At 35.5% G+C, this 25,933-nt stretch overlaps 5 protein-coding genes across 7 annotated transcripts; 1 reads left to right on the top strand and 4 right to left on the bottom strand.

Annotated features, from left to right (window-relative positions):
- Positions 1–5,825: 5,825 nt before the first annotated feature.
- On the bottom strand, positions 5,826–7,326 carry LOC106436183 (tropinone reductase homolog At2g29310). 2 transcript variants are annotated; one of them, XM_013877140.3, is made up of 5 exons: positions 7,109–7,326; positions 6,830–7,037; positions 6,529–6,745; positions 6,323–6,429; positions 5,826–6,221 (listed from the first exon to the last, which is right to left on the bottom strand). In XM_013877140.3, exons 1-5 carry the CDS (start codon positions 7,171–7,173, stop codon positions 6,030–6,032), a joined length of 789 nt encoding a protein of 262 aa, XP_013732594.2. In that variant the 5' UTR covers positions 7,174–7,326; the 3' UTR covers positions 5,826–6,029. The 2 variants fall into 2 exon arrangements, with proteins under 2 accessions (XP_013732594.2, XP_013732595.2); XM_013877141.3 differs by having other exon boundaries at positions 7,092–7,162.
- Positions 7,327–8,417: 1,091 nt separating this feature from the next.
- LOC125575073 (tropinone reductase homolog At2g29330-like) lies at positions 8,418–9,827 on the bottom strand. Its single transcript, XM_013877139.3, has 5 exons — positions 9,678–9,827; positions 9,377–9,584; positions 9,055–9,271; positions 8,857–8,963; positions 8,418–8,763 (listed from the first exon to the last, which is right to left on the bottom strand). Exons 1-5 carry the CDS (start codon positions 9,740–9,742, stop codon positions 8,572–8,574), a joined length of 789 nt encoding a protein of 262 aa, XP_013732593.2. The 5' UTR covers positions 9,743–9,827; the 3' UTR covers positions 8,418–8,571.
- Positions 9,828–16,105: 6,278 nt separating this feature from the next.
- On the bottom strand, positions 16,106–17,462 carry LOC106436184 (tropinone reductase homolog At2g29310). The gene is made up of 5 exons (XM_013877142.3): positions 17,288–17,462; positions 17,006–17,213; positions 16,714–16,930; positions 16,535–16,641; positions 16,106–16,448 (listed from the first exon to the last, which is right to left on the bottom strand). Exons 1-5 carry the CDS (start codon positions 17,350–17,352, stop codon positions 16,257–16,259), a joined length of 789 nt encoding a protein of 262 aa, XP_013732596.1. The 5' UTR covers positions 17,353–17,462; the 3' UTR covers positions 16,106–16,256.
- Positions 17,463–18,460: 998 nt separating this feature from the next.
- On the top strand, positions 18,461–21,824 carry LOC125603212 (probable inactive L-type lectin-domain containing receptor kinase III.1). Its single transcript, XM_048774385.1, has one exon. It carries the CDS (start codon positions 18,959–18,961, stop codon positions 20,828–20,830), a length of 1,872 nt encoding a protein of 623 aa, XP_048630342.1. The 5' UTR covers positions 18,461–18,958; the 3' UTR covers positions 20,831–21,824.
- A 92-nt stretch (positions 21,825–21,916) lies between these two features.
- LOC106436179 (serine/arginine repetitive matrix protein 1) lies at positions 21,917–25,654 on the bottom strand. 2 transcript variants are annotated; one of them, XM_013877137.3, is made up of 10 exons: positions 25,509–25,654; positions 25,338–25,427; positions 24,976–25,266; positions 24,816–24,914; positions 24,565–24,680; positions 24,334–24,390; positions 22,999–24,213; positions 22,802–22,903; positions 22,150–22,714; positions 21,917–22,035 (listed from the first exon to the last, which is right to left on the bottom strand). In XM_013877137.3, exons 1-9 carry the CDS (start codon positions 25,527–25,529, stop codon positions 22,186–22,188), a joined length of 2,520 nt encoding a protein of 839 aa, XP_013732591.2. In that variant the 5' UTR covers positions 25,530–25,654; the 3' UTR covers positions 21,917–22,035; positions 22,150–22,185. The 2 variants fall into 2 exon arrangements, with proteins under 2 accessions (XP_013732591.2, XP_013732590.2); XM_013877136.3 differs by having other exon boundaries at positions 21,917–22,714.
- Between the last annotated feature and the right edge of the window lie 279 nt (positions 25,655–25,933).

The following is a 25,933-nucleotide window of genomic DNA, read 5'->3' as shown; positions in this document are numbered from 1 at the left end:
TTCTGATGTGATGGCCCACCCGACAAGTGGACCGCTTAATATACCGGAACAGTAAATCACCTATCCGAACACAACATCTAATTCATTTGAAAATGCCAATGTTTTTGGTCCACACGTCCGTCGAGATGGAAAGTGGCTTGAGAGAGAAAATGTTAAGCTTTATACAGTTTGAATTCTCATTGTTCTCCTCTAGAGCTAATGATTTTATCATTTACATTTTTAATGGTATGAATGATTCAGTGACAACTCAATACAGCTATACACCACACAAAAAACATGTTCTTGGTTTCACACGTACCGGTTCACCGACCAATAGAAATTAAATATTTTATATTTAATATCTTTAAAAAAAATTATCAATTTATATTATAATTTAAAATGAAAATATAAAAAAAATACTAGTGCAAAAAAAATTAAAATATTTTTTAACGCCGTCAGCAAACATTAAACCCTAAATCTTAATCATAAATCTTAAGTCAACCCTAAAACTTTGAGTAAACCAAAGACCTTAGATAAATACTAAACCATAAATAAATAATACTAAATTTTAAAAAACACTACACTAAACCCAAGGGTTTAAGGATTAGGATTACGGGTTTTTAAGATTTAGTATTTTTGATTTAGAGTTTAGGATTTATCTAAGGGTTTATGGTTTACCCAAAGATTTAGAGTTTAGGATTTTAGTGTTTAGAGTTTAGGTTTTAGGTTTTAGAATTTAGTGTTTTGCTGACGGCGTTAAAAGTATTTTTTATTTTTTGCGACTAGTACTATTTTTATTTAAGGTTTTACTTTTTATTTGAATTTACCATGTTTATCAGATAGGTTTAATATTTGTTTTCTTTTTAATTAGATACTTTTTTTTAAAAAATTTTTTTAAAAAAAAAAAATAAGTAATTCATGGTTGGTGAATATATAAGTTCACCCTAGAGGTGAACCCAATAATAACTCTACAAAAAAAAAAAATTTTCTTGTGTTCACCTTAGTGAACCTCTAACTCACCAACCAATATGATTGAATTATTTATATCGAATCTTTTAAAAATAAACAAATTAGTCAAATTATATTATTTTTTAAAGTAAAAAAATAAATAAAATAGTAATAATTATTAAAAAATTAAAAAATAATATTTTTAACATCATCACAAAACACTAAATCCTAAACCCTAAATCTTAAACCTTTGGATAAACTCTAAACCCTCGATAAATCTTAAACCTTAAATCAAAAACACTAAACACTAAAAGACTCAAAGGTTTAGAGATTTAGGATTTAGTGTTTTTATTTAGAGCTTGATTGTTTTCAGTTGCTGAAATGGTTTCTGGCTTTTGTTTTTGAAAAATCACTTTTTTGCCAATCAAGATTTTGGAAAAAAATGATTCCTTAAAATTTAGGGAAACTAGTTTTTTTTAAAGTTACCACCTATTATATACAAAAACCAAAAGCTGTGTTTTCTTAGATTATGGCCAACGTTCTTTTTATTTAAATTATTTTATTTTAAAATATTTTATTTTAAATTTTTCCTTTTATATTTATTCCATGTTTATCTCCTATTTCTACTCCCACACATTTGTTCACCGTCATGTTATCAGTTAAACTATGCAATAGAGCACTAAAATAAAGAAAGAAATTAAAAATAAAATTTAAAATAACTCAGAATGCAAATGGTGGATGATTATATTCATGTAGTTTCGAGTTCCACAAAAATATTCTTTAAAAATTAAGTTATTGGAGTTTTATTTAGCTAAATTAGTTTTATAATTATTTAATTAATATTCATACTATACTATAAAATTAATTAAACTGTTATATAACTGTTATACATTAATAGATTCATTCTAAAAAAATAGATAGTCATTCTATTTTTACCATATTTTAAATTTAAATTTTTTTTTTTAATTTTGTTTTACTATATTAGCTATTATTGTGTATTGTTCTGAAGATATAGAATTAAAGTTATTTTAAAATATAGCTATTAGTTTTTATTCTATAATATATTTTAAAAACTTATAATATAAGTTTATTTATTTTAGTGATAATAAAAACAATTAATGGTGTCTAGAAGAAAGATTTTATATTATAATATTTTAATTCAAAAAACAAAAACCAAAATCTAATGTCACCAATCAGCTTTTTGAAAAAAAACTAAAATCTACAGAAAAAATCAAAACTAAAAACTAAAAACTAAAAACTAAAACCAAAATCTAAAGACTAAAAACCAAAAACCAAAAATAAAATCTAAAAAACTATGCAAACAATCATCACCTTAGAGTTTAGGATTTATGCAAGGGTTTTAGGGTTTACCTAAAAGTTTAGGGTTTAGTGTGATGTTAAAAAAAAATTTAAAATAATATGTTTTGTAACTACTATTATTTTTTTATTTTTTTTATTTAAAAAAAAACATATGTAACTTGACAATATTTTGTTTCATTTTCTAAAGATATCAATATAAAATAACAAATCATATTGGTTGGTGAACTTTTAGGTTCACCATACGTGGTGACCCAAGAATACTCCAAAAAAAGGAACAATAAATAGTTACAAAATATTTTTATCACCAAATTACATAGTTAGTTAAAAGAACAAAAATGTACAGAATATTTGTTTACATGCCTTAGATTTCGAGTTTTAACAGGAAGCATGTACAAATGTATTTAAGGCAAAGCGAAGCCCGCAGGAAGGATATTTTCGAGTCTTTAGAATTAGTGGCACCTCCGTCGACGCAAATGTGTTGACCTTTATATGAAGCCGCATGAAAAGAGATGCCACAAGCGATGAGACTTCGTTTGCTTCCCTGAAAAACATCTCCAATGAGACACAAAAATGTCCTTTATATTCTATATTAAATAGATTAACTTTTATTATAGAATTGAATTTACTTCAATGGTTCACTCCATAAGAACATCTTCAATGGAACACTATTATATCTTCTATATTTTACACTAAAATAGAGTAACTCTATTATAAAGTTAGATTTGCTACAATGTTTCACTCCGTAATAGAGTGAAATATAGAGGGATGTTGTTTTTTTCTCTATATTTGGAATAAAAAAACAAGATTCTTCTATATTTCACTCCTTATAGAGTAATTCTATTATAGAGTAAACCACTGGAGCAAATTCAACTCTATAATAGAGTTATTCTTAGTTTAGTGTAAAATATAGAGAAAAAAAATAGTGTTCCATTAGAGATGCTATAATAGAGTTACTCTATAAGACCATCTCCAATGGTTTACTCTATTTTTTCTTCTAAAATAAAGTTACTCTATAATAGAGTTGGATGTTGCTCCAATGGTATTCTATTTTAGAGTAAAAAATAGAGTATGAACAAAAAGTAAAGAAATTACTCTATATATAGAGTAAAAAATAGGTTTACACTATTATAGAGTAGAAAATAGAGTATCATTGGAGCATTTTTACTCTAAACTCTATTTTAAAGGATAAAATAGAGTGAAATTGAAGATGCCCTAATATAATAATATAGAGTAATATTTTTTTACTCTATATTTGAAGTCAAAAAGCAAGATTACTCTATATTTATTTATTATAGAGTGAACCATTGGAATAAATCCAACTCTGTAATAGAGTTACTTTATTTTAGTATAAAATATATATATAGATAATTTTTGTGTCCCATTGGAGATGGTCTAACACGTCTCATCGGTGTTTTACTCTCCACTTCTTCTTTTTTTTATCCAAACTCTCCACTTTTTATTTACTATCCTAGTATCGCAGAGATTTTCTGTAAAGTAATCAAAATTCACTTAGTGTCCTAGTATCGGAGAGATTTTTCATGTAAAGTAATCAAAATTCACTTAGTACGAAAAATCAACCAAAACCTTCTTATAAAACATAGTAAAAATAATATCTTACATTGCGATCAACCATGGACATCCTAAGTTAACCCTTATGTTGCCACTTTCCCACTCACAATCTATATATAAGTTTCTAGTCAGCTGATTCATAGCTCCTGGAATGTGTCCAAAGATTATGTTTTCTTTTGATTACCCTAACATTTCTGAATATCGTTAGGGGTTTTCATAGGTTTTAATTAATGGAGAGTTTTTTTGGATTAGGGTTAATTAAGTATATCGTTTTTTACTATCATAACATCTCAAAAATGAGACACATTTTTTACATCAGAAACACACAAAACAGATTATAATTCAATGTGTAAACATGTTTTTATACCCAACTTATTCACAAAAGTGTATCATTCAAATCAAGCTTATATGTAGTTATTTAGAGTCTGGGATGGAGATCACTAATCATATACTACTAGGTTTGAAAGTCCAGTAAAGAAGCTTCTCTACAAATGTTTGTCAGTATGCCTCTCTGTATTAAAGCAAGAAAACTGAAAGAACCAGAACTCCGGGTGATCATCCAAAGGTTTGACACAAGAAGACCACTAGTGATGCATGCATAAGGTCGGTTGAGTTTTTGGAGACCAAAAATACTTTAGAATAAAGCTTAATAACAATAATTTTTTAACAAATTGGAGGCATATATATATGTCAATGACCGGATGCAAAATTCATTTGATTTCTAGTACGACCAAGTACTGGAGTTCTACCGAAAGACGAACCCGATTCCGCTGGTTCAACCGGTCACAAGAGAAGTCATACCTAGGCCTGGCGCTTTTTTCTTTTTTTTTTTCTGATAATTTTGGTGTGATCTCAGAGGCTTTCTAGGCCAAAGACTAATCACCAAAAAACCCATAAAAATCTAAGTTTTTTTACCACTTAAGACGTCTATGGGTGGCCAAAGAGAATCGAACCCAGGACAGAAGCTCCAGCTGGAACCCCTTTACCACTAGGCCAAGACCATAGGCCTGGGCATTCGGATCGTTGGGTCGGATTCGGATCGGATCCTTCCGGGTCCGGGTCTTTCAGGTCTAAGAGTTTAGGACCCGATAGGGTAATTTTAAATTTTCAGTTCCGGATCGATTCGGATCGTGCCGGTCCGGGTCGGGTCGGGTCTTAAATAGTTAGACCCATTTGGGTAACTAGAATTTATCGGTTTGGATTCGGTTCGATTTCGGGTCAGGTTCGGTTCGGGTTCGATTAAAAAAGATCTAAAAATACAAAAAAAATATCTGAAAATATTTATATATCCGAAAATATTCGAAAATTTATCCAAAATTTGTGTTTTTATTATATTAAAATGTGTATATATATATTAAACTATGCGAGATACAACAACAATTTGTTGTCTCCTAGTGGTTGACCTCCATGTTCTCTAGACGAATAATCCGTCTTTGATTCCCCCTTCATGCATTTTATTTAATTTACATTATTAATTCGAGTACCCATCGGATTTGGGTCGGGTCGGATCCAAGATCCGCGGGTCCTCTGCAACAAGACCCGATAGAGTAATTTGATCGGATCGGTTCCTATCCGAACTGGGTTTTTTCGAGTCGATTTCGGGTCGGATCTTCGGATCCAGGTAAAATACTCAGGCCTACAAAACCACTTGGTTCCTGGCTCATTATTTTCATGGGCCCTATATATTAAGTTACGTCAAAGAACAACTAAAATAGTTATGCAAAAAGGTCCTAATTTTGTTGGTAAATGCTCCAAAATCTAACCAACAAATTGTAAAAAATATTGGACCCAGTGCACCTCTTGCACATGCCAAGAGCCAGGCCTGGTCATACCTTGAAAACTCCATCTTTTAACCATTTTTTGTTTGCATGTGATTAGTAATTACCAGAAATGCCACAGATTATAGATATACAATGAATGATTAAGTTGGTATTTGTGGTTGTAATTAAAAGAGAAGATGATTTAAACATGTAAACAAATGGTAGTCCAGATAATTTGAAACAAAAGAAGACGAAAAAATAACAAGCATCAATACATCTTAAATAAGATTGTACATTTAAGATGTATTAACTTTGGAAGTAGCTTTCAAGTCTCAACAATGAAAGTAAGAACTCATTTATTATGACAAACTGACAAAACGGGACAATGAGATTTTTATAGAGAGAGAACTCTGAGAACTGAAGGCAAACAGATAAAACGCGACAAGGTCATTTTTAAGCATGTGGTTGATAGGAGAAACCGTTAACCGTAAGGCCTCCATCAACACAAATAGTTTGACCTGTGATATAGGAAGCTGCAGGTAGACACAAGAATGCCACTAGTGATGCAACTTCATTCAGCTCACCAGCGCGCCCAAGTGGAGTTCTTCGGCATAATTCTTCATTGAACTTGACGTCATCAAGATACTTTAAAACACACAATTAAAAGATGATTAGAAGATTTGAGGTTGTTACATTCGTACACACACATTACACATAATATGTAAAAAACTGTTTTATTTACTGACAGATTGAGACAGAGGAGTCTTGATAACATTAGGTGCAACAGCATTGGCTCTTATGCCGTCTTTTGCCCATTCACATGCCAGATTTCTTGCTAGCTGATTCAGAGCTCCTATAATAAACTTTGTCTTACGATTTGTGGAATCAACAAAATAAAAGTTAAACTAGCGATAATTAGCTAGTATTGCCTCTATAATTGTATTTTGGTTACCTTTTGTTAAGTTATAAATGGATCCAGCGGTAAATGATAAAATGCCTGTAATAGAGGACATGAAGATGATACTTCCATAGCCTGAAGCCTTTAGTAGAGGATGTGAAAGCTGACAAAAATTGAAAGCAGGTTCCAAGTTTGTTGAGATGTGGAAATCAAAATCCTCTTTCGCATATTCTAACGTTCGCTTTCCACGAAGTACTCCCACATTGTTCACCTAAGTTGAACAGAATGAGAATATTTTTCAGTTTTCGTTAAACGGATATGCTTTGTTGTTTCAAGATTAAGATCATTTACTTACAAGAATGTTGAGCTTGCCATCGAACAGCGAGGAGACAGATTGTATTAATGATTCTCTCTCGGAAAGAGAGGTAACATCACAGACTGAGCCACTCACGTGAAACCCTTTATTTTCCCATTCGCTTAAGCTTTGATTAAGAATAACTTCAGATATGTCGCAAACATGGATTTTAGCTCCAAATCTAGCTAACTCCTCTACTATGGCATACCTAAACATTCAACAAGCATAGACTACTTAAAATCTTGACCATTCAAGATGATACAGAGAAGAAAGACGAACCCGATTCCGCTGGCTCCACCGGTTACAAGGGCAGTCATACCTTGAAGACTCCATCGCTTATCCATGTTTTTGAGTGTGACTAGCAATGGCCAGACATGGCATGTGTTATAGCGTGGATCAGATAAGTTTGAATGAATGAGTACGTTTGGATGTGTGGTGGAAATGTTATCTGAGAGAGCATGGCAATAATGTCTGTGCACGTTGTCCCATCACCCATGCAAAAACATACTGATAATGATCAAAATTGTCGACTAAAACAAATTTAGGACAATTCCTCAAATAGCCATTTAAGTTTTTGTCACAAAAATAGTATTTAAAAAAGAAAAGGACCAAAATAGTTCATTTTTATTTTGAAATTTTTATTTTTAATTTTTATTGTTTAAAATTTAAAATCTTATCCTCAAAACTCCACCCTTTAACTCTAAACCCTAAATTTAGATTAGTTAGCCCTAGAATAAAAACACATTTTTATTTTTTAATAAAATTTATTTTGGTCATTTTTTTCATTGAAACTATTTTTGTAACAAAAACTTATAAGGACTATTCTAAAGAATTTCTCAACAAATTTTCTCATTTGTCGTTTTCGCCTTGACGGAAAACGAAACCAGAAGTTAGAACAAAGTTTGCTTCATTGCACATTTTATAACTATGTGAGTTAGATGAAATCAAAACAATTTTGATATTGAAATTTTATTCACTTGAAACCAAACAGCATATAATAATAATTGTCTATCAAGTCAGCTCAATTTTCTCTACCTCTCTTTCGTGCACTAGTTTGCATAATAATTGGCTTGAATCAATTTCGGTTGCAGCAACTGTTCCTTGCATATGAGGAGGATTCTAGTGTCAAACTACTGGAGTTCTTCACTTTGGCTTTATTAACGATCGAAAGCAAAATTTTAAAACAAAACATAGGCTTTAATTGGTGACATGTAATATTAGATCTGAGTTATGATAAAAGTTATGGTTTGATGTAGTTTGCAGTAAAAACTTTGTGGTAAAAACCAAAACACAAATCGACTTAAGGGTAATCATAGACTAAAGCAAATAAACTGCTGACCCTAATAGAGAACCCAACATCAAAAGAAAAAAAAAAGAGAAAAAGGCTAAAGGAAGGAATTTTGAGACTGGTTAGTGAAAGTTACAAATGCTCTCTAATTTCAAAATGGTCTTTGAGCATTTCTCTTAATCGTGTTTATATGCTTATTATTGATTATTTGGAGACTAATTTATCATTTTAAGGCTCTCCATTCTTTAACTTAGAAGCAATTACAAACTACTTGGATATCAATAATGATGGGGAACTACATGAGTTTCTTCATTTTGGGTTTTATTAATGATCAAAAGAAAAGTTAAAAACAAAACATAAAGTAAAGCACGAATACACTGCCAACCCAAATACAGAACCCAACACCAGAAGAAAATAGGCTTGTACGCTGCATCACCACCACGCAACTCTCAGCTCAAGCATGTGGTTGATAGGAGAAGCCATTGACCGTGAGACCTCCATCAACACAAATGCTCTGACCAGTAATATATGAAGCCGCAGGTAGACACAAGAATGCCACAAGTGATGCAACCTCTTCTGGTTCTCCAGGGCGACCAAGTGGAGTTCTAGTGGACAAACTCTTGTTAAAACCAGCGTCATCAAGAAACTGATTATTCACAAGATTTAGAAACAAGAATGAGAAAAGTGCGTGACGTTAATTGGAAGGAGAAAAATAAAGTTGGAATGTGTCATTCATTACAGGTTGAGCCAGAGCAGTGTAGATAAAATTGGGAGCAACAGCGTTGGCTCTTATTCCATCTTTGGCCCATTCACAAGCCAGATTTCTTGCTAGTTGATTCAAAGCTCCTGCACAAAACAAGAATGATAGAAATTAACCTTTTCTTTTTACCAAAAAAATTTGAAATTCTCCTATATTGCGTCTAGTAATACTATGTACCTTTGGTTAAACCATACATGGATCCACAATCAATTGAAACAACCCCTGCAACTGAAGAAATGAAGACAATGCTTCCAGATCCTGAAGCTTTTAGAAAAGGATGTGAAAGCTGGCTAAGATGATAAGCAGACTCCAAGTTTGTTGAGATATGAAAGGAGAAATCATCTTCCAGATATTCAGTTGTTGGTTTTACACGAGCTGAGCCAACGTTGTTCACCTATGTAGAACGAAAACAAAAAGAAGAGTAACAAAAATCCTATTGTACAAAATTTTGTTTCCGAAAAGAATATCCTTCGTTACTTGAAACTTAAATTTGACTTACAAGAATGTTGAGCTTGCCGTTGAACATAGTTGAGACGGTTTGTATGAGTTTTTCTCTCTCGGAACGACATGATACATCACAGACCGAACCACTCACTTGAAACCCTTTCTTCTTCCATTCACATAAACTCTGATTGAGCAGAGTTTCGGATAGATCACATGCATGAACTTTACACCCAAAGCCGGCTAGTTCCTCTACTATGGCATGCCTAAAATATTAACGACAAAAAAAAAGAGATATATTAAATAAAAGCAGAAAACTAGCTAAATTTTGATATAAGCTAGAGAGTAGAAAGACTAACCCGATTCCGCTGGCTCCACCCGTTACAAGAGCCGTCATACCTTTGAGACTCCATCTTTTATCCATTTTTTTTTTTGTTTATGACTGGCAGAGACAAGAGATACCACATAAATATAGTTATATAACATCAAAGTAAATCAAATAATACAAGATGCGTTTCCTAATTAGCAATAGGGCCTATTGTTGACCACGGAACACACAGAACAGAACATGTGAAGCAGCTTTTTTAGACCACATGTTAATAGGATTGAAAATTCAGTAAGGAAGTTGCTCTACAAAAAGTCAGTGAAATTTTGTGTAGCATGCCCTCTCTATTCCGAAGCAAAGAAACTGATGTACAAATTATATTTTTTTTTTTTAACTAATATCAAACTAGAACTCTTTAACGAAAACTATTTGAAGAATTTATATTCTGAATATCACTTTTCTTCAAAAAACAATTATGAAAAAACAATAATCTTCTCTTTGAAAATAAAATATCACTTTCAGAATTTTTTTGGAGGGTTTCTTCTTCTAAATGAAAGACAAAGCAAATCCAAACAATGTTCATTTTGAATATTTATACCAAAACGGATTTGATCAACATATTAAATATATTCTCTGACGTATGCATTTTTTATCCAAAAAACTTCTTTATGACCAAAAACTTTATGATCTTATGAAATGTTACATGAATATACTTTGTGCTTACATATATGTGATTCTTATGTAGAAATAATGCACTACTATTCTGACACGCCCTTAAAAAAGGCGGATATTTTTTTTTGTTTACATTTTTTAGAAATTTAATTTTTATATTGTGTTTTTAGTTATATTTGTGTTTTTTGTATAATATTCTCTTAAATGATTAATAATAGGTTTTAATAATTGTATTAAAATAGTTGGACTACTCTATATCAATAGGTCATGTTCATGTTTTAAATGAGTATAATATATATTAGATTTTGACTCGCACTTCAAAAACACGGGTTTTTCTAGAATATAAACAAAATTTGATATGAATTAGTATTTGAGAATTGTTATACAGTATTATGTTAAAAAATCATATTATATCGAAAAAGCGAATATGTCTAAAACTATAATTTATGAATTACTTAATTTAAGATTTTTTATGTACACTCTTACATAACTATTTAGGCATGGCATATCCGGACCTGAGAAACCAAACCGAAATCGACATAAACATAATGTTTGGTTTGGATTCGGGTCCAGAAAAAAAATACATATTGGGTATTTTTGGACCCGCGGGTCTTGTTTCGAGTCTTGTTCCTACCAGAATCCCAATCGCGGGTACCTAAAATATTTTGCGTATATTAGTATATTTGGGTATTTCAATTTTCAGTATTACTATTTTTTTTCCAATTTTGGGTTCAGATTTTGATTAAAATGTCAAAGTTTTAAAAATATATGTTGGGCATTCGAATAAAATTTTGGGTGTTTTTTGGTTCTTTTATCAGATTTCGGGCAAACTTTGTGTTTTTCTGGTATTCAAATATTTTCAGGTATTTGTTTGAGTTTTCAGGTACTTTAAGTTTTTTGGGTCTTAAATACCCAAACCCATTACATATTTAAAAATTACATGTATCTGAATTATGGGACCTGAATTGTCATGGTCATGAAGTGAACCTATTTGAACATGAACCAAGAAAAATTTCAAATACCTAGTTAGATCCAAATGTCTAGGACTCGAAAGACTCGGAATCGAAAAGAAACAATATGTACCCAACTCCAAGATCCGAATGCACATGCCTACTCCATCTTATTATATTTTGTGTGTATTTTATAAGAGTTGTATTTATTGAGGTTACGAGACTTAAGATTTACTTGATTTTGACTAATTTAATAGTATAGATTTATATGATTTTTAATAGTTTTTAAGTTTATCTTAAATAACATATTTTTATTATTGATACTCTTTATAAAAATTAATTTAACGTAGTATATATAATTTTTAACAAATGGTTTGCTAAAGTGTTTTTATCAAATTTTATTTTGTCAATATTTGGAATTATATAATGTAAAATGAATTTAATGTAATTATGAAAGTAACTGTTGAATTATTCCCTGTTTTATAGGAATCACAATCGATACTACTTATGTCAAAATATGACATACTCAAAAAATATTAAATCTAGGAAATATTAATGAATAATTAAATGTTGTTAATATATATTAACCATTAGTTAAAAATATTAAATCACTATCTAAATCATTTCGGATGGTTATAATGGATTCTATATGTAAACCAATTTATAATTTGATTAGACCACTTATGAATTTACGACAATGTAGTATGTGAGATGGCGTGGATATACATATGTAGTATTGATGATTAATTGAATAATAGAAACACAGTATAATTAATTCGATTGATAACGGAATCAGTTTGTTAGATATGAAAATATTCTAGGAGTGAATATTAAGAAATATCATATTGATATATTTTTGATTGGTTAAGGTAAATATTAATTATTAAGTTTCTAGTGAATAGGTCCAACAACCTTGTTTAAGTAGATTTTTTCAGATTCATTCTCCTTGAATATAGATAGCTCAGCTCTACCTTAATCAACGCTCAACTTTGACACAAATAACTTAACCCGGTATTCTATCAATTTCCACTTACATAGTAGACAATTACAATTGATTACACCATCGGTCTTCAACAGATAGGAGGACCTCTTGCAAGGATAAAATTGTCTCATGAAGTATACATTGCATTACCTAAATCTCATGCATAATCCGAGTTCATGTTACTATAACTAAGCCACACTGTTGGCCTCTAAACATAAGCCTATACTTTGTACCCTTCAAAGTAAATTTATTACGTGACTAACCGCTTATACTGAATCTGACATGTGTAGACTCTTAACATATACAAATAACCAACTACATTAGCATAAACGAATTATGTCACATCTATGATATATTATAAATCTTTGGACATTGCGTTGTTGAAAGCATGATGTGCTCACCAAAAATGTGCAAACTGGGTTTGCTATTAAAATTGTCAAACCTTTCTAAGATCTTCTGTATATAACTTGATACTCAAGATCTTCAACCAAAACTTGTCACTTGTCTTTTCCAATAACTTTACGCACAAGAGTACTAGTGTCGAACATGCAATAAGCTTAAATCTGAGTCGGCGGAAGAACGCCGAATTCAACAAATATTGTAAAAAAAAAACAATTTGATATTACAGATCAAATAGCACAATATTTTTATAGAATATTTAGTTTCCGGGATGGAGATTGATAGGATTGAGTTTATATAAGATGTTGCTGAACACAATGACAAAGTAGAAAGTGCCTAGCTGATCGCAGACACTGAAAGCATCACAAGGTTTTAAAGATTTGATACGAGTTTTGAAGTGCACATGTATGAGTGTTACCAATGTTATGCTCAGTTAAACATGTTGATCGAGTTTCTCTCTCAGTTTTCTTGTTTTCTTCGAGTTTGATTCGCTTTTTCTTTGTTAGAACAAAGCAGAGTATAGAGGAGAAACTTTATGATGCATGAGAGTCTCTCTTGAGAGATATTGCTTTGCTTCAAGTTGTTGGTGCTCGCTAAGGTTCTCCTGTGTGATTGAATCTTCTATTCATACAAATGGCAATGTGTAGTCGTTCATATTTTTGCGCATGCATTCGTCGCGTGAGAAATTTTATTATTATATTATTTTTTTTTTTTTTTTGAGAAATTTTATTATAGATAATACTGTAAGAGTTTAAAGAAAAAAGAAAAACGAAACAAGGCTATTTCTTAAGCATGCGGTTGATAGGAGAAACCGTTAACCGTGAGGCCTCCATCAACACAAATGGTTTGACCTGTGATGTAGGAAGCTACAGGTAGACACAAGAAGACGGCTAGTGATGCAACTTCGTTTGGCCCACCAGCGCGACCAAGTGGAGTTCTACCAAACAATCCCTTCTTGAATCTAACGTCATCTAGATACTTTAAGAGCCAAAATATGAGAGATGATTAGAGGAAATGAGGTTGTTTAATATTTTTTTAAAAAGGTGTAAAACTTGTCTTGTTCATTACAGGTTGAGACAGAGGAGTCTTGATAACATTAGGAGCAACAGCGTTGGCCCTTATGCCATCTTTTGCCCATTCACATGCCAAATTTTTTGCTAGCTGGTTCAGAGCTCCTGTAAAAGACTTTTATGTGGAATCAACAAAAAAACACAAACACTCCTTGTTGACTACTGAATCTTGCCTCTAATAGTACTTTGGTTACCTTTCGCTAGACTACAAATAGATCCAGATTCAATTGATACAACCCCGGCGACAGAGGAAATGAAGATAATACTTCCATAACCTGAAGCCTTTAGGAGAGGATGTGAAAGTTGGCAAAAATGGAAAGCAGGTTCCAAGTTTGTTGCAATATGGAAATCAAAATCGTCTGCATCATATTCTATCATTGGCTTTGAACGAACTCCACCCACATTGTTCACCTATGATAAACATAAACAAAGTTTTCTTTGAATGTAAATGCTTAGTTGTTTCTATATCAAAGGTCATTTACTTACAAAAATATTGAGCTTGCCATTGAACAGGGTGGAGACCTTTTGCATCAAAGTTTCTCTCTCGGGTCGAGAAGTTACATCACAGACTGAACCACTCACTTGAAAACCTTTCTTTTCCCATTCGCTTAAACTTTTATTGAGCAAAGTCTCGGATATGTCACATACATAGATTTTAGCTCCAAAACCACCCAACTCCTCTACTATGGCATACCTAAACATTCAACACACATAATATAACTTAAAATCTTGACCATTCAAGACGATATAGACAGTAGAAAGACAAACCCGATTCCTCTGCCTCCACCGGTTACTAGAGCAGTCATACCTTGAAGACTTCATTTTTTTTTTCCATTTTGAGTGTGTTATGCATGTGATTTGCAATATCTGGAAATGCGACATTATATATACAGTGAATGTGGATCAATAAGCGTGAATATTTACTTATCAAAAAAAAGAAGAAGACAAATATAGGTCTGCACTAATGGGGTGAGTTTGTATGTGTGGTAGAAGTGTAATGTAGTTTTTTTTTTGGTAAAAAGGTGTGATGTAGTTGTATGCTTTAAGAACTTTATCACCAACAATGGTGGAATTTTAGCCGATTTAACAGCTGAGATTAACTCCCTATATCATTCCATCCTTTTCTACATTCTCTAGGATTTTCTATAAACTTATAGAATACGTTTAGATAATTAACATACGACAAAAGACTTAGAAAATGGCTTTCCAAGTTTTTTAAAGTTATCTCTTGGCTTTAAATTTTACTTACAAGAACGTCGAGCTTGCCATCAAATAAAGACAATTTCCTCGAGTGTTTCTCTCTCGGAACGTGAAGTTATTAAATCTCAGACTGACCCGCTCACTTGAAACGCTTTCTTATGGGAATAATTTGAGCTCAGATTTCCTCATATTTAATTATAGTTTTCATTGGACAAAAGTAATATCTATTATTCTTAAGGGATCAGGTGTTCCTAGAAACCCTCAACTACTTTGATTGACAAAATACCTCAACTACTTTGCACCACTTTAAATCAAGCTGTCCACTTATCATTGGCTTTGTCGAAAGCATACTAGAAATGTTTCTATATTGGGTAAGGGACAAAGGTACTACATGTACAACCTTTGTTTTAAAGTACGCACCAAACTCATGTCTATATGCAACTTCCATCTTTCTCAACCACTTTGTGTATAATGCGGATGGTAATCATTTACATTAACAAGGTACTACATGTATAACCTTTGTTTTAAAGTACGCACCAAACTCATGTCAATGATGTCAGAATCCAGAAATCATGACACAGAACAAACCAATGAAAGCTCACGGAATCAGGTTATAGCATGAAAAAGTTTCTCAGCAGCTTTCCACCACATAAGTTATCAGATGGTAATCATTTACATTAACAGTTATTAAATTAGTAGAACAACTTAAATCTCATGAACTATATTGAGTATCTCATATGAAGAATTGTCTTTCACAGAAACGAGATATACTAGTTAGGGATTAAAGAAAGGATCCCAAATAAATATCATAAATATGATAAGAGTGGCCTAAAAATAATGTGAACAGATAGCTTATGGTTTTGAGAAATATTCTTGGTCGCTTCATGACAACCTTATTACTCTTCCGAGAAACTTAATATTTCAAAGTACTAATCTACTCTATTTTGAATGATGTGTGTTCGTCATTTTAGAATGAATAGTATGAGTTCGAAGTTTTGAGATTAAATAGGGAACATGTATGAGTGTTACCCATGTTTTGCTCAGTTAAGACACTATCTGTCTTTTTCTTTGTAAGTACAAAACAGAGGATAGAGAAGAAACTTTGTGATGCATGAGAGTCTCTCCGAGAGAGATTGCTGCAAGCTGATGGTGCTGTGGCTTCCGGGTAGAAGAGTGGTGCTCGCTAAGGTTCTCGTGTGTAACTGAATCTTATTACAACAATGACAATGTAGACACGCTTATATTTTTGGATATAAACTCACAGTGTGACAATTTTTATTAGAGAGCAGACTTTAAGAGTTCAAGGACAGTTGCATGAAATAAACACGAGAAGGGCATTCTCAAGCATGTGGTTGATAGGAGAAACCGTTAACGGTGAGGCCTCCATCAACGCAAATTGTTTGACCAGTTATATAAGACGCCGCAGGTAGACACAAGAAGACCACCAGTGATGCAACTTCATTTGGCTCTCCAGCACGACCAAGTGGAGTTCTACCAAACAATTCCTCCTTGAAACTGACGTCATCAAGATACTTTAAGAAACAAAATTTGAGAGGGGATTAGAGGAAATGAGGTTGGTAATTCCAAAAAAAAAGTAAAAGTTGTCTTGTTGATTTACTGGTTGAGACAGAGGAGTCTTGATAGCATTAGGAGCAACAGCGTTGGCCCTTATGCCATCTTTTGCCCATTCACATGCCAAATTTCTTGCTAGCTGATTCAGAGCTCCTGTAAAACACTTTTATGTGGATTCAACAAAAGAAAAACACTTAATCTTGTCTCTAGTAGTACTTTGGTTACCTTTTGCTAGACTATAAATGGATCCACATTCAAAAGATACAACCCCAGCAACAGATGAAATGAAGATGATGCTTCCATAGCCTGAAGCCTTTAGGAGAGGATGTGAAAGCTGGCAAAAATGGAAAGCAGGTTCCAAGTTTGTTGCAATATGGAAATCAAAATCGTCTGCATCATATTCTGTCGTTGGCTTTAGACGACCTCCACCCACATTGTTCACCTATGGTGAACATAAAAAAAGTTTTCTTTGAATGTAAATGCTTAGTTGTTTCTATATCAATGGTCATTTACTTACGAAAATATCGAGCTTGCCATTGAACAGGGAGGAGACAGTTTGCATCAAAGTTTCTCTCTCGGGTCGAGAAGTTACATCACAGACTGAACCACTCACTTTAAACCCTTTCTTTTCCCATTCGCTTAAACTTTTATTAAGCAGTGTTTCAGATATGTCGCAAACATGGATTTTAGCTCCAAAACCAGCTAACTCCTCTACTATGGCATACCTAGACGTATTCCAAAAAATTAAATTACTTGAAATCTTGGTATTCATGATAATATAGAGAGAAGAAAGACGAACCCGATTCCGCTGCCTCCACCAGTTACAAGAGCAGTCGTACCTTCAAGACTCCATCTTTTATCCATTTTTTTTTAATGTGGCTAGCAATGGTCAGAAATGGCAGATATTATAGTGTAGATCAGATATGTGTGAATAAATGAGTATGTTTGGATGTGTGGTGGGAATGTTATGTGAGACAACATGCCAAAAATGTCCGTCGTCCCGTGAATAAAGTAATGTTACTAGTCAAAATCTTGGACGTAAACAAATTTGTCGTTCTGTGACGACGAACCTAGAAAGTCTGAACGGTGAACAACGTTTTGTCGGAACCAAATTTTACAAGTTTATTAGACTAATAACTACAATGTTGGATTATGGTTTCAATTTTATTGGATGTCCCCAAAGGGACCTCTTACATTTTCATGAAAAGCTATTAAGCGTACGTAAAAGATGTATAATACTTGTTAGAGATTAGAGAAAGGATCATAAAAGAACCTAATAAAAATTATAAGAGTGGCCTAAAAATAAGGTGAGCAATAGTTTATGGTTTTGAAAAATATTCTTGGTCGCTTGACAACCTTATTACTCTTCCGAGAAACTTAATATTTCAGAGTGAAAATAATAATAATAATAATAATAATAATAATAATGATAATAATTCAAAGTACTTCTCTACTCTATTTAGAATGATGTGTTCGTCATTTTAGAAAGAATAGTATGCCTTGTTTGTTAAATAAATGCTAAGCAAATATATCTCATGACTTATTGCTGAATACACATTAACGAAACTTGAGAGTTTAATTTTCGTTTATACATATATGGAACGTTATTGTGAGATATACATATACATTTTGCATGAAAACTTCTCTTAATTTGTACTTTATATATTTATGCATCCAACTCCGCAAACTCCAAATAAGAATTGAATGGTCAAAGTCTGCTTTTTCTTCGTTTTAAAAGAAAAATTATAGAGAAAAAGACTAAAATAGCACTAAATCAAATTTTTGTTCCCAAACTAGTACTCAAGGTCAAAAGTCACAAAAATAGCACTCAAGAGATGGGGTTTAGGGTTTAGAATTTAGGGTTTAGAGTTTAGGTTTTAGGGTTTAGAGTTGAGAAGTGAGGTTTTGGGGATAAGATTTCAAATTTTGAAAAATAAAAAAATTTAAATTTTTCAAAAGATAAAATGCTATTTTGGTCATTTTAGTTTTTGAGTGCTATTTTGTGATATAAACTTAGAAATGTGCTATTTTGGAGATTTGCCCAAAATTATTCATCTTTATTTTTTATAGGAATACTAATATTTGAAGTTCATTGTTTAGCAGTTTCAAGATATATTCATCTATTTCTTATATAGGATAGTGGCCATTACCAAAACCAACGCATTTTCTAGGCGACAGATACTGTGACGTTGTAATCATATTTTAAGTTGTGTATATAAAAACTAATGTCATTGTTGCAATTATTTAGATTAGAAAGGAATTTTGGAGGAAAGACCAAATGAAACTTTCAAGGATATTAACAAAAATATTTGTTTAGCCAATTTATAAGAAGTCAAATGCTCACCTGAGGTTTGTGTAGCGTCTTGGTATAAACAAAAAAGGTTTGAATATGAAATAGTCGAGCTTTCTTGAAGCTATAAATAGATATAGCAACTGACACAAGTAACTTCAAACTCTAAAACAACATAAAATGGCCATTACCTCCAAATCCATAGCTCTAACAATAATCTTCCTATTACTTTCTGTTTCTTGCGCCTCAAGTCAACAAGAAACCAAGTTTCTTAACCATGGCTTTCTTGGTGCTAACCTCCTCAAGTTCGGTTCTTCCATTGTCCACCCTAGTGGCCTCTTGGAGCTGACAAACACTTCGATGAGGCAAATTGGTCAAGCTTTCCATGGCTTTCCCATACCCTTCTCGAAACCTAACTCTTCGAATTCGATTTCTTTCTCCACAAGTTTCGTCTTCGCCATCACTCCAGGACCCGGCGCACCAGGCCACGGCTTGGCTTTCGTCATTTCACCCTCCATGGACTTTAGCGGAGCCCTTCCCAGCAATTACCTAGGCCTCTTCAACACCTCCAACAATGGAAACTCCTTAAACCGCATCCTCGCAGTTGAATTCGACACCGTGCAGGCCGTTGAGTTGAGCGATATTGATGATAATCATGTTGCTATCGACCTAAACGGAGTGGTCTCCATTGAGTCTGCAACAGCTGCATACTTTGATGACCGAGACGCGAAGAACATAAGCTTGAGGCTGGCAAGTGGAGACCCAATCAGAGTCTGGATCGAATACAACGCGACAGAGATGTTGCTCAATGTCACGTTGGCTCCTCTAGAACGTCCAAAGTCAAACGTGCCTCTTCTCTCAAGAAAAATGAATCTTTCCGAGACTTTATCCGAACAAAACTATGTTGGATTCTCTGCAGCCACAGGAACCGTCACGAGCACGCATCTTGTTCTAGGCTGGAGCTTCAGCATAGAAGGGAAAGCCACAGAGATTGACCTAACAAAGCTTCCTTCTATTCCAAAACCGCCTTCTCCACCGTCTCCATCCTCAACTCCTCCAGTTTCAGTCAAGAAGGATTCGAACAACACTAAGCTCATCATAATCTTCGCTGCATCAGCAACAGGCGTAATCATGATCCTGGCTCTCTTAGGGTTTTGGCTCTTCCGTAGAAGGCAAGTATTCTTCACAGCAGGCGCAAGAAAATTCTCTCACCAGATGATATCAAGCGCGACGGGAGGTTTCGACAACTCTAGACTTCTCGGAGAGAGAAACTCAGGAAGTTTCTACAAAGGGAACCTTACTCCTACAGAGATTATAGCAGTGAAGAAGATTACTTGCACCACAAGGCAACAGAAGACAACCCTAATAGGGGAGATAGCTTCTATCTCAAGGCTAAGACAAAGAAACCTTGTTAACCTACTTGGTTACTGCAGCAAAGGTAACGAGGTTTATCTCGTCTACGAGTACGTCCCCAACGGTAGCCTAGACCGGTTCTTGTTCAGCAATGACCGACCGGTTCTCACATGGTCAGACCGGTTCTGTATCATAAAGGGTATTGCGGCAGGACTTCAATACCTTCACGGCGAGGGTCAAAGACCTTTGATTCACGGAAACGTGAAAGCCAGCAACGTACTCTTAGACGAAGAGCTACACGCTAGACTAGGAGACTACGGACAAGGAATCAGGCACAGCAGCACCACGGGACACGTGGCTCCGGAGCTAGTCGAGACAGGGAAGGCTACGCGTGACACAGACGTGTTTGGTTTTGGGGTGTTGGTTATGGAGATAGTCTGTGGAAGGAAAGCCATAGAGCCGACAAAACCACCTGAAGAGATCAGTTTAGTGAACTGGGTGCTTCAAGGGTTCAAGAAAGGCGATCTTTTACAGAGATGCGACACGAGAATGAACAGAGACGAGTTGGTGGCTAGAGAAGTGTTACTGGTTCTGAAAACCGGACTTCTGTGTGCTAACCGGTCTCAGGAAGCTAGGCCAATGATGAAGCAAGTAGTTGGGTATCTCGACGGTACAGAACGTCTCCCTCATGACGACTAAAAGAGGTTGTTGTATTTGAAGCATTTTCGTTTTGTGGTTGTGTGAATTTAAAGATATGACCAAAAGTATTAAGCATGATGCATGTGAATAAAACAAGAATTGTATACTCCATTTGTAAATTTGAAAATAAGAAAGATAATACATTACTTTGTCTTGAATAATGGATACAATAAGTAGTGTGTGTGGCTATAACACAAGTCTCAAGAAACTTTGTGAAAATTTGACCCAAGAAAAAAAAAACTGTGTGAAACCAAATGTATTTTAAATGCAGTCTTTAGACAAAGCAAGGAAACAAACACGACAACAAAATATCCAAGGTGTTGGATCTTACGCTACACCTAAGCCACAGAGACTCCTCACACTAAATCTTCATCATTTCTAGACAGCACTTTCAGATTAGACGATCAAGTAATGGGCAACATAGCAGCGCTTCAGCTTGTGTTAAGTATTGGATTTAAAAGGGTAACGTATTAAATACTTCTGTTACAAGATATTGCAGTTTGGTAACGAAACATAGAAATTACCATTGTTCAGAAAAAATATATATAGGAGACACAACTGACAGAACAGAACAAAAGGTTGAAAATATGTTAGGATTTAAAACAAACAAACAAAAGCCATGACCTGCCGATTCTCACATGGTTAGATCGGTTATGTATCATAAAGACAATTGATAGCAACATACTATTAGACAAAGAGCTAAACTCTCGAGTATGAGACTATGGACAATGAAGCAGACACAGCTCAGGACATTCAGCACCAGAACTAATCAAGACGGGAAAATTGCAAGAGCTTAAGGTCAGGCCTATGCTAATCTAAGACGCACAAGAAAAGAGATTGTGTACTTCACCTTAACCAAGTCAAGACATAAATGAGATAAGCCACTTTCTTAGCCAAGTCCTGTAGTTGACACTACTCATCTAACAACAAAATCCCAAAGGACAAGCATGTTTCAGTATCAAATGGTATGTGACAGTTTATTTATGCAATATTACTACATAGAGCAACCGCATGAAGATGGTTGAGCATTCTAATATCAAACCCCAACTCAAAGCTCTGAATAAGCACATTCCCAGACAATCACAATACCAAATAATAATATATAACTCAATGCAAGAAACTTTTACCCGAAGATCAGAGCCATCAAATGTCTGCAAAAGTCTGTACTCAAGAATAGCAGCATAGTAATATCAGCCATCAAGTTGCTGCCACCAACAAACAGACTGACATAAGAAAGTTTGCAACATGTAAGACGTAGCACCACATGAAACATAGAAAAAGATAGTAAAGCATTGTATCTTCAGAAAAAAGATGTTCACATGACGCTGGATACTCCTCAATAACGAGATAAGGATTTAGTGGCTGATGCCCTTCTTTGCTTTCAGTGACTCCAGTGCTTTGTTTCGCAACTCAATCTCAAGCCTCTTTGGATCCGACTCCTCCCCATTTTTACTCTTCTCAGCTTCGCCTTCTGACGAATCAGAATACTCTCGATTCTTAAGTTTCTGCTTCTCACCCCGACGTTCTTCCCTTTTACGACGTCTCTCCTCTCGCCTGCGTTTCTTCTCCTCCTTTTTCGTTTTCTTTTCCTCCTTCCTTCTCCTTTTAGCTTCCTTCCTATCCTCAAGGTCAGAGTCGGAACTGCCGTTACTATCTGAGGCTGCTTCGTCCCTCTCAGACCTTTTAGTCTTTCTTCTCTTTTTATCCTTAGAATCAGAATTAAGTTTTGCATCCAGGTCGCTGTTATCCTCTTTCTCAACTTGCGAAGGACGCTGTCTCTTTCCTTCCACATTTTCTACTCTACCGAAGTCCTTATCTGAAACTGGAGACATCTGTGAACCGTGGTGCATTCTGTGACTAGAACGTCTCTCTGGCAACTTTTCACTGTTAAGAAGTTGAATAGACAAACATTTAGCTTACAATAAAATATTATGTCAAAAGATTATCATTTGAAAAAAGATCAAAATGCACCTCTTTCTCTCTTGCGCCTTAGCATGTTCAACACGTCCAACTTCTTGTACCGTCTCTGGTAATTGTTTCCTAGACAGCTTGGACTTTTGATCCCTATCCTCTCTACAGGCAATAGACAGATGGGTCAAGGAGTTAACAGCTATTGATAAAAAGCCTTTACCAAAATAAAAGGGTGAAAGGAGTCACCAAGAGCATACCTATCTCGCATTTCAGATGGATGTCCCGGAGATCTTCTGTCCCTCAGGTGTTTTCTTCCACTAGGTGAGGGAGGTCTACGGCGAACAGGAGGCGAGGGAGACCTAGACGAAGATCTGCTCCAAGATGGAGACCGTCTCCTTCGGCTGTCATCAGGTGATCGTGAACCAGATGGAGATCTTTGACTTCGCCGGGTGACAGGTTTTGGTGATCTACGCCGAACAGGAGAGCGCGCTTTTTGATGTCGAGAGGGAGGAGATCTACCTCGACCTCTGACAGGGGACATAGATCCACCCTGCTTGTCATGTGAAGGGGATTTTGCCACAGGACGTCCAGCTGGAGATAGGGAGCCTCGCTCTCTGGCAGGTGTCAGTGACCTGCGCCTTCTAACAGGTGGAGATGGTAACCCATTTTTCCTACCAGGAGGGGACAGTGAACTTGATGATGGTGATTTAAGATTATTAGCTGACTGAGGTCCTCCTAGCCTCATTGGTGATGGTGATCCTGCACGCCTAGGAGGTGGTGAAGGCAACCTTTGCCCAGCGGGTGGTGAAGGCAATCTTGGCCTAGCGGGTGGAGAGGGTAACCTTTGACCAGCGGGTGCCCTGCGGCTACCCACTAGTGACGGAGATCTCCCTGGTGAATCAGACCTTTCCCGCTTAGCCAGTGGTGATCGTGACCGTGATCTGTTACGCCTGTAGAGTGGAGATGGAGACCTGCGCCGTCTAGCTACAGGTGAAGGAGACCTGCGCCGCCTAAATGGTAATGGGGACCGCTGACGCCTAGCAGGCGGTGATGGTGACCTGCGTCTCCTAACAGGAGGGGATGGTGATCTGCGTTTCCTAGCAAGAGGGGATGGTGATCTGCGTCTCCTAGCAGAAGGGGATGGTGACCTGCGTCTCTTAGCAGGAGGGGATGGTGACCTGCGTCTCCTAACAGGTGGGGATGGTGACCTGCGACGCCTTGAAGGGGGTGATGATTGGCGGCGTCTCTCAGGTGTAGATACACGGCGGCGCCTTTGTGGTGATGGTGACCTGTGACGTCTGATCGGTGACCGCGACCTGCTTCCATAAGGAGAGCGTACCCTACGCCGCCGAGGAGACAGAGACCTACTCAAGGAACGTGACCTGGATCGACGCCTTGAATATGATGGTCTCCGCTTTCTAGGTGAGATGGAGGCATCTGACGATCGAGACAGGCTCCTTGATTTCCGTCCACTGTTGTACAAGATGAGCTATTAGCAAAAACTGCAGTTGTTTATAAATTAACCAACGCGTTGAAAAACAGAGGCTACAATTTCACTGGATTCATGAAAAGTAACTACAGAAGGCACATACCCAGAAGAACTTCTTGATCCTGAATTTGTTCTGCTGATCGACCTCGAACGTGAACCTCTACAAAGAAACCAATTAGTTAGACTCGCATATGCTAGAAGGCTAGACTAAATTAAGACTCCAAGTACACACCATAACAAAGAACACAAAGAGCAAACAGTGATGACCTAAAACTTGAGGTGCACTATCGAACTTCAATAAGATAACACAATATAGGTATTAAGAGAACTCTACCTCCTCCTTTCGTTGGCTCCTCCAACCTTCTCATCAACCTTTCTCTCATCCTCTGGACGATCTCTTGAAGGTTTTGCCTCCATGGCATTTGTCACCTTGTGTTCAACGCCGCTGTCCTACAGTAGTTTGAGGTAAAGCACATGAACCCTTATAATTGCAGAAGCTCTAAATAACATGAAAAGAAGAGGGGTTAAGAAACCAAAGGAACATCTATAAAGACCGAAACTCTAGCATGAACAAGTTAGTCTTACAATTTTCCCCTGTATGTCATCCTCATAGCACTTCCTCCTCCCAATTTCATTAACTAACTTATTGTTCTCATCTGCTTCTGCTTTTTTCCTTGCTTGTTCCTGCCACAAAAGAAGAGAGTCATTCACCATCATCAAAATCCAAACTTTTCTACAACAATACCTTAAACTTGATGGTTTCAGCGACAGAAGCATCAAGAAACTGCTGCGGGACACCACTAGAATTACTCTGGGCGCTGAGAAGAAGAGTCCAGAGCTCTTTCATGAACTTGACAGTGTTCTTCTCCATGAAGCCAGTGATAGCTATCTGAATCTCCTTACCGTTGACGACCTTGTTATCAAGAAGACCGTAGATGAAGTTGATGAGGACTTCATCTTCGAAACCAAGAAGCTCAGTGACTCTAGTCGCAATCCAAGGCTTCATAACATCCATCTTCACCTTGCTCACATCAACCTGAGGATAATCACAACAATCAAAACCCTATCCGATCTGATTTTTTTTAGAATTCAAGAAAACTAACAAACCAGAGTCTCCAGCTCCGAGGCGAATTTCTGGCTCTTCATCAGCTTGGCTTGCTTGTTGGAGAACCGAGTGTCCTGGTCCGCGGTAGTACCCTGAATCGAAAAGAGGAATCAGATAAAAAAAAAAACAGAGCGAATTGCGTCGATCTGGATCTAAGATGATCGGGGACTCACCCGGAAGAATCCGCCAGACATCTTTGTGGAAGCGACTCTTTCTTCCCTTCCCTATGATGAGAAAGATGGAGAAGGGGCTTGGGAGTTTTTTCGAACCCTAAAACTCTCTACTGAAGTTTTAGTTTCCATTTTTACCCTCAGATTTGTATTTAAATGACTTTGTTGCCATTTTGGAGGACATCGTATAACGTAACAAAATTATTAAGACTATGGGCTGAAGAAAGTAGTAGAAGCCCAGGCCCATAAGCCCATACTAATGTGAACATGCGTGAAAAAGCAAGCCAAGCTGACGAAGAGCCAGAAAATTCGCCTCGGAGCTGGAGAATTTGGTTACGGAGGCTACCGCGAACTATGGCCAAGCTTTTAACGTAACAAAATTATTAGACTACTAGTGTTACTGCCCATGCTACGCATGGATTAATTTT

This window comes from Brassica napus, unplaced genomic scaffold, assembly GCF_020379485.1.
Source record: "Brassica napus cultivar Da-Ae unplaced genomic scaffold, Da-Ae ScsIHWf_30;HRSCAF=58, whole genome shotgun sequence".
NCBI classification, from domain to species: Eukaryota; Viridiplantae; Streptophyta; class Magnoliopsida; order Brassicales; family Brassicaceae; genus Brassica; species Brassica napus.
This window is presented reverse-complemented; position numbering and strand designations above follow the sequence as displayed.

Coding starts and splice junctions, on each gene's coding strand:
- LOC106436184 (XM_013877142.3), bottom strand. CDS start 17,352: ATGGATAAAAGATGGAGTCTTGAAGGTACGACTGCTCTTGTAACTGGT. Junction 17,214..17,287: donor GGTGGAGGCAGCGGAATCGG/GTTCGTCTTTCT, acceptor GAATACGTCTAG/GTATGCCATAGTAGAGGAGT. Junction 16,642..16,713: donor CATTTATAGTCTAGCAAAAG/GTAACCAAAGTA, acceptor AGTGTTTTACAG/GAGCTCTGAATCAGCTAGCA.
- LOC125575073 (XM_013877139.3), bottom strand. CDS start 9,742: ATGGATAAAAGATGGAGTCTCAAAGGTATGACGGCTCTTGTAACGGGT. Junction 9,272..9,376: donor ACGGCAAGCTCAACATTCTT/GTAAGTCAAATT, acceptor CGTTCTACATAG/GTGAACAACGTTGGCTCAGC. Junction 8,764..8,856: donor ACACTGCTCTGGCTCAACCT/GTAATGAATGAC, acceptor GTGAATAATCAG/TTTCTTGATGACGCTGGTTT.
- LOC125603212 (XM_048774385.1), top strand. CDS start 18,959: ATGGCCATTACCTCCAAATCCATAGCTCTAACAATAATCTTCCTATTA.
- LOC106436183 (XM_013877141.3), bottom strand. CDS start 7,162: ATGGAGTCTTCAAGGTATGACTGCCCTTGTAACCGGTGGAGCCAGCGG. Junction 6,746..6,829: donor ATGGCAAGCTCAACATTCTT/GTAAGTAAATGA, acceptor TGTTCAACTTAG/GTGAACAATGTGGGAGTACT. Junction 6,222..6,322: donor AGACTCCTCTGTCTCAATCT/GTCAGTAAATAA, acceptor TGTGTTTTAAAG/TATCTTGATGACGTCAAGTT.
- LOC106436179 (XM_013877136.3), bottom strand. CDS start 25,529: ATGTCTGGCGGATTCTTCCGG. Junction 24,214..24,333: donor GGATCAAGAAGTTCTTCTGG/GTATGTGCCTTC, acceptor CTTGTACAACAG/TGGACGGAAATCAAGGAGCC. Junction 22,904..22,998: donor CCATCTGAAATGCGAGATAG/GTATGCTCTTGG, acceptor TATTGCCTGTAG/AGAGGATAGGGATCAAAAGT.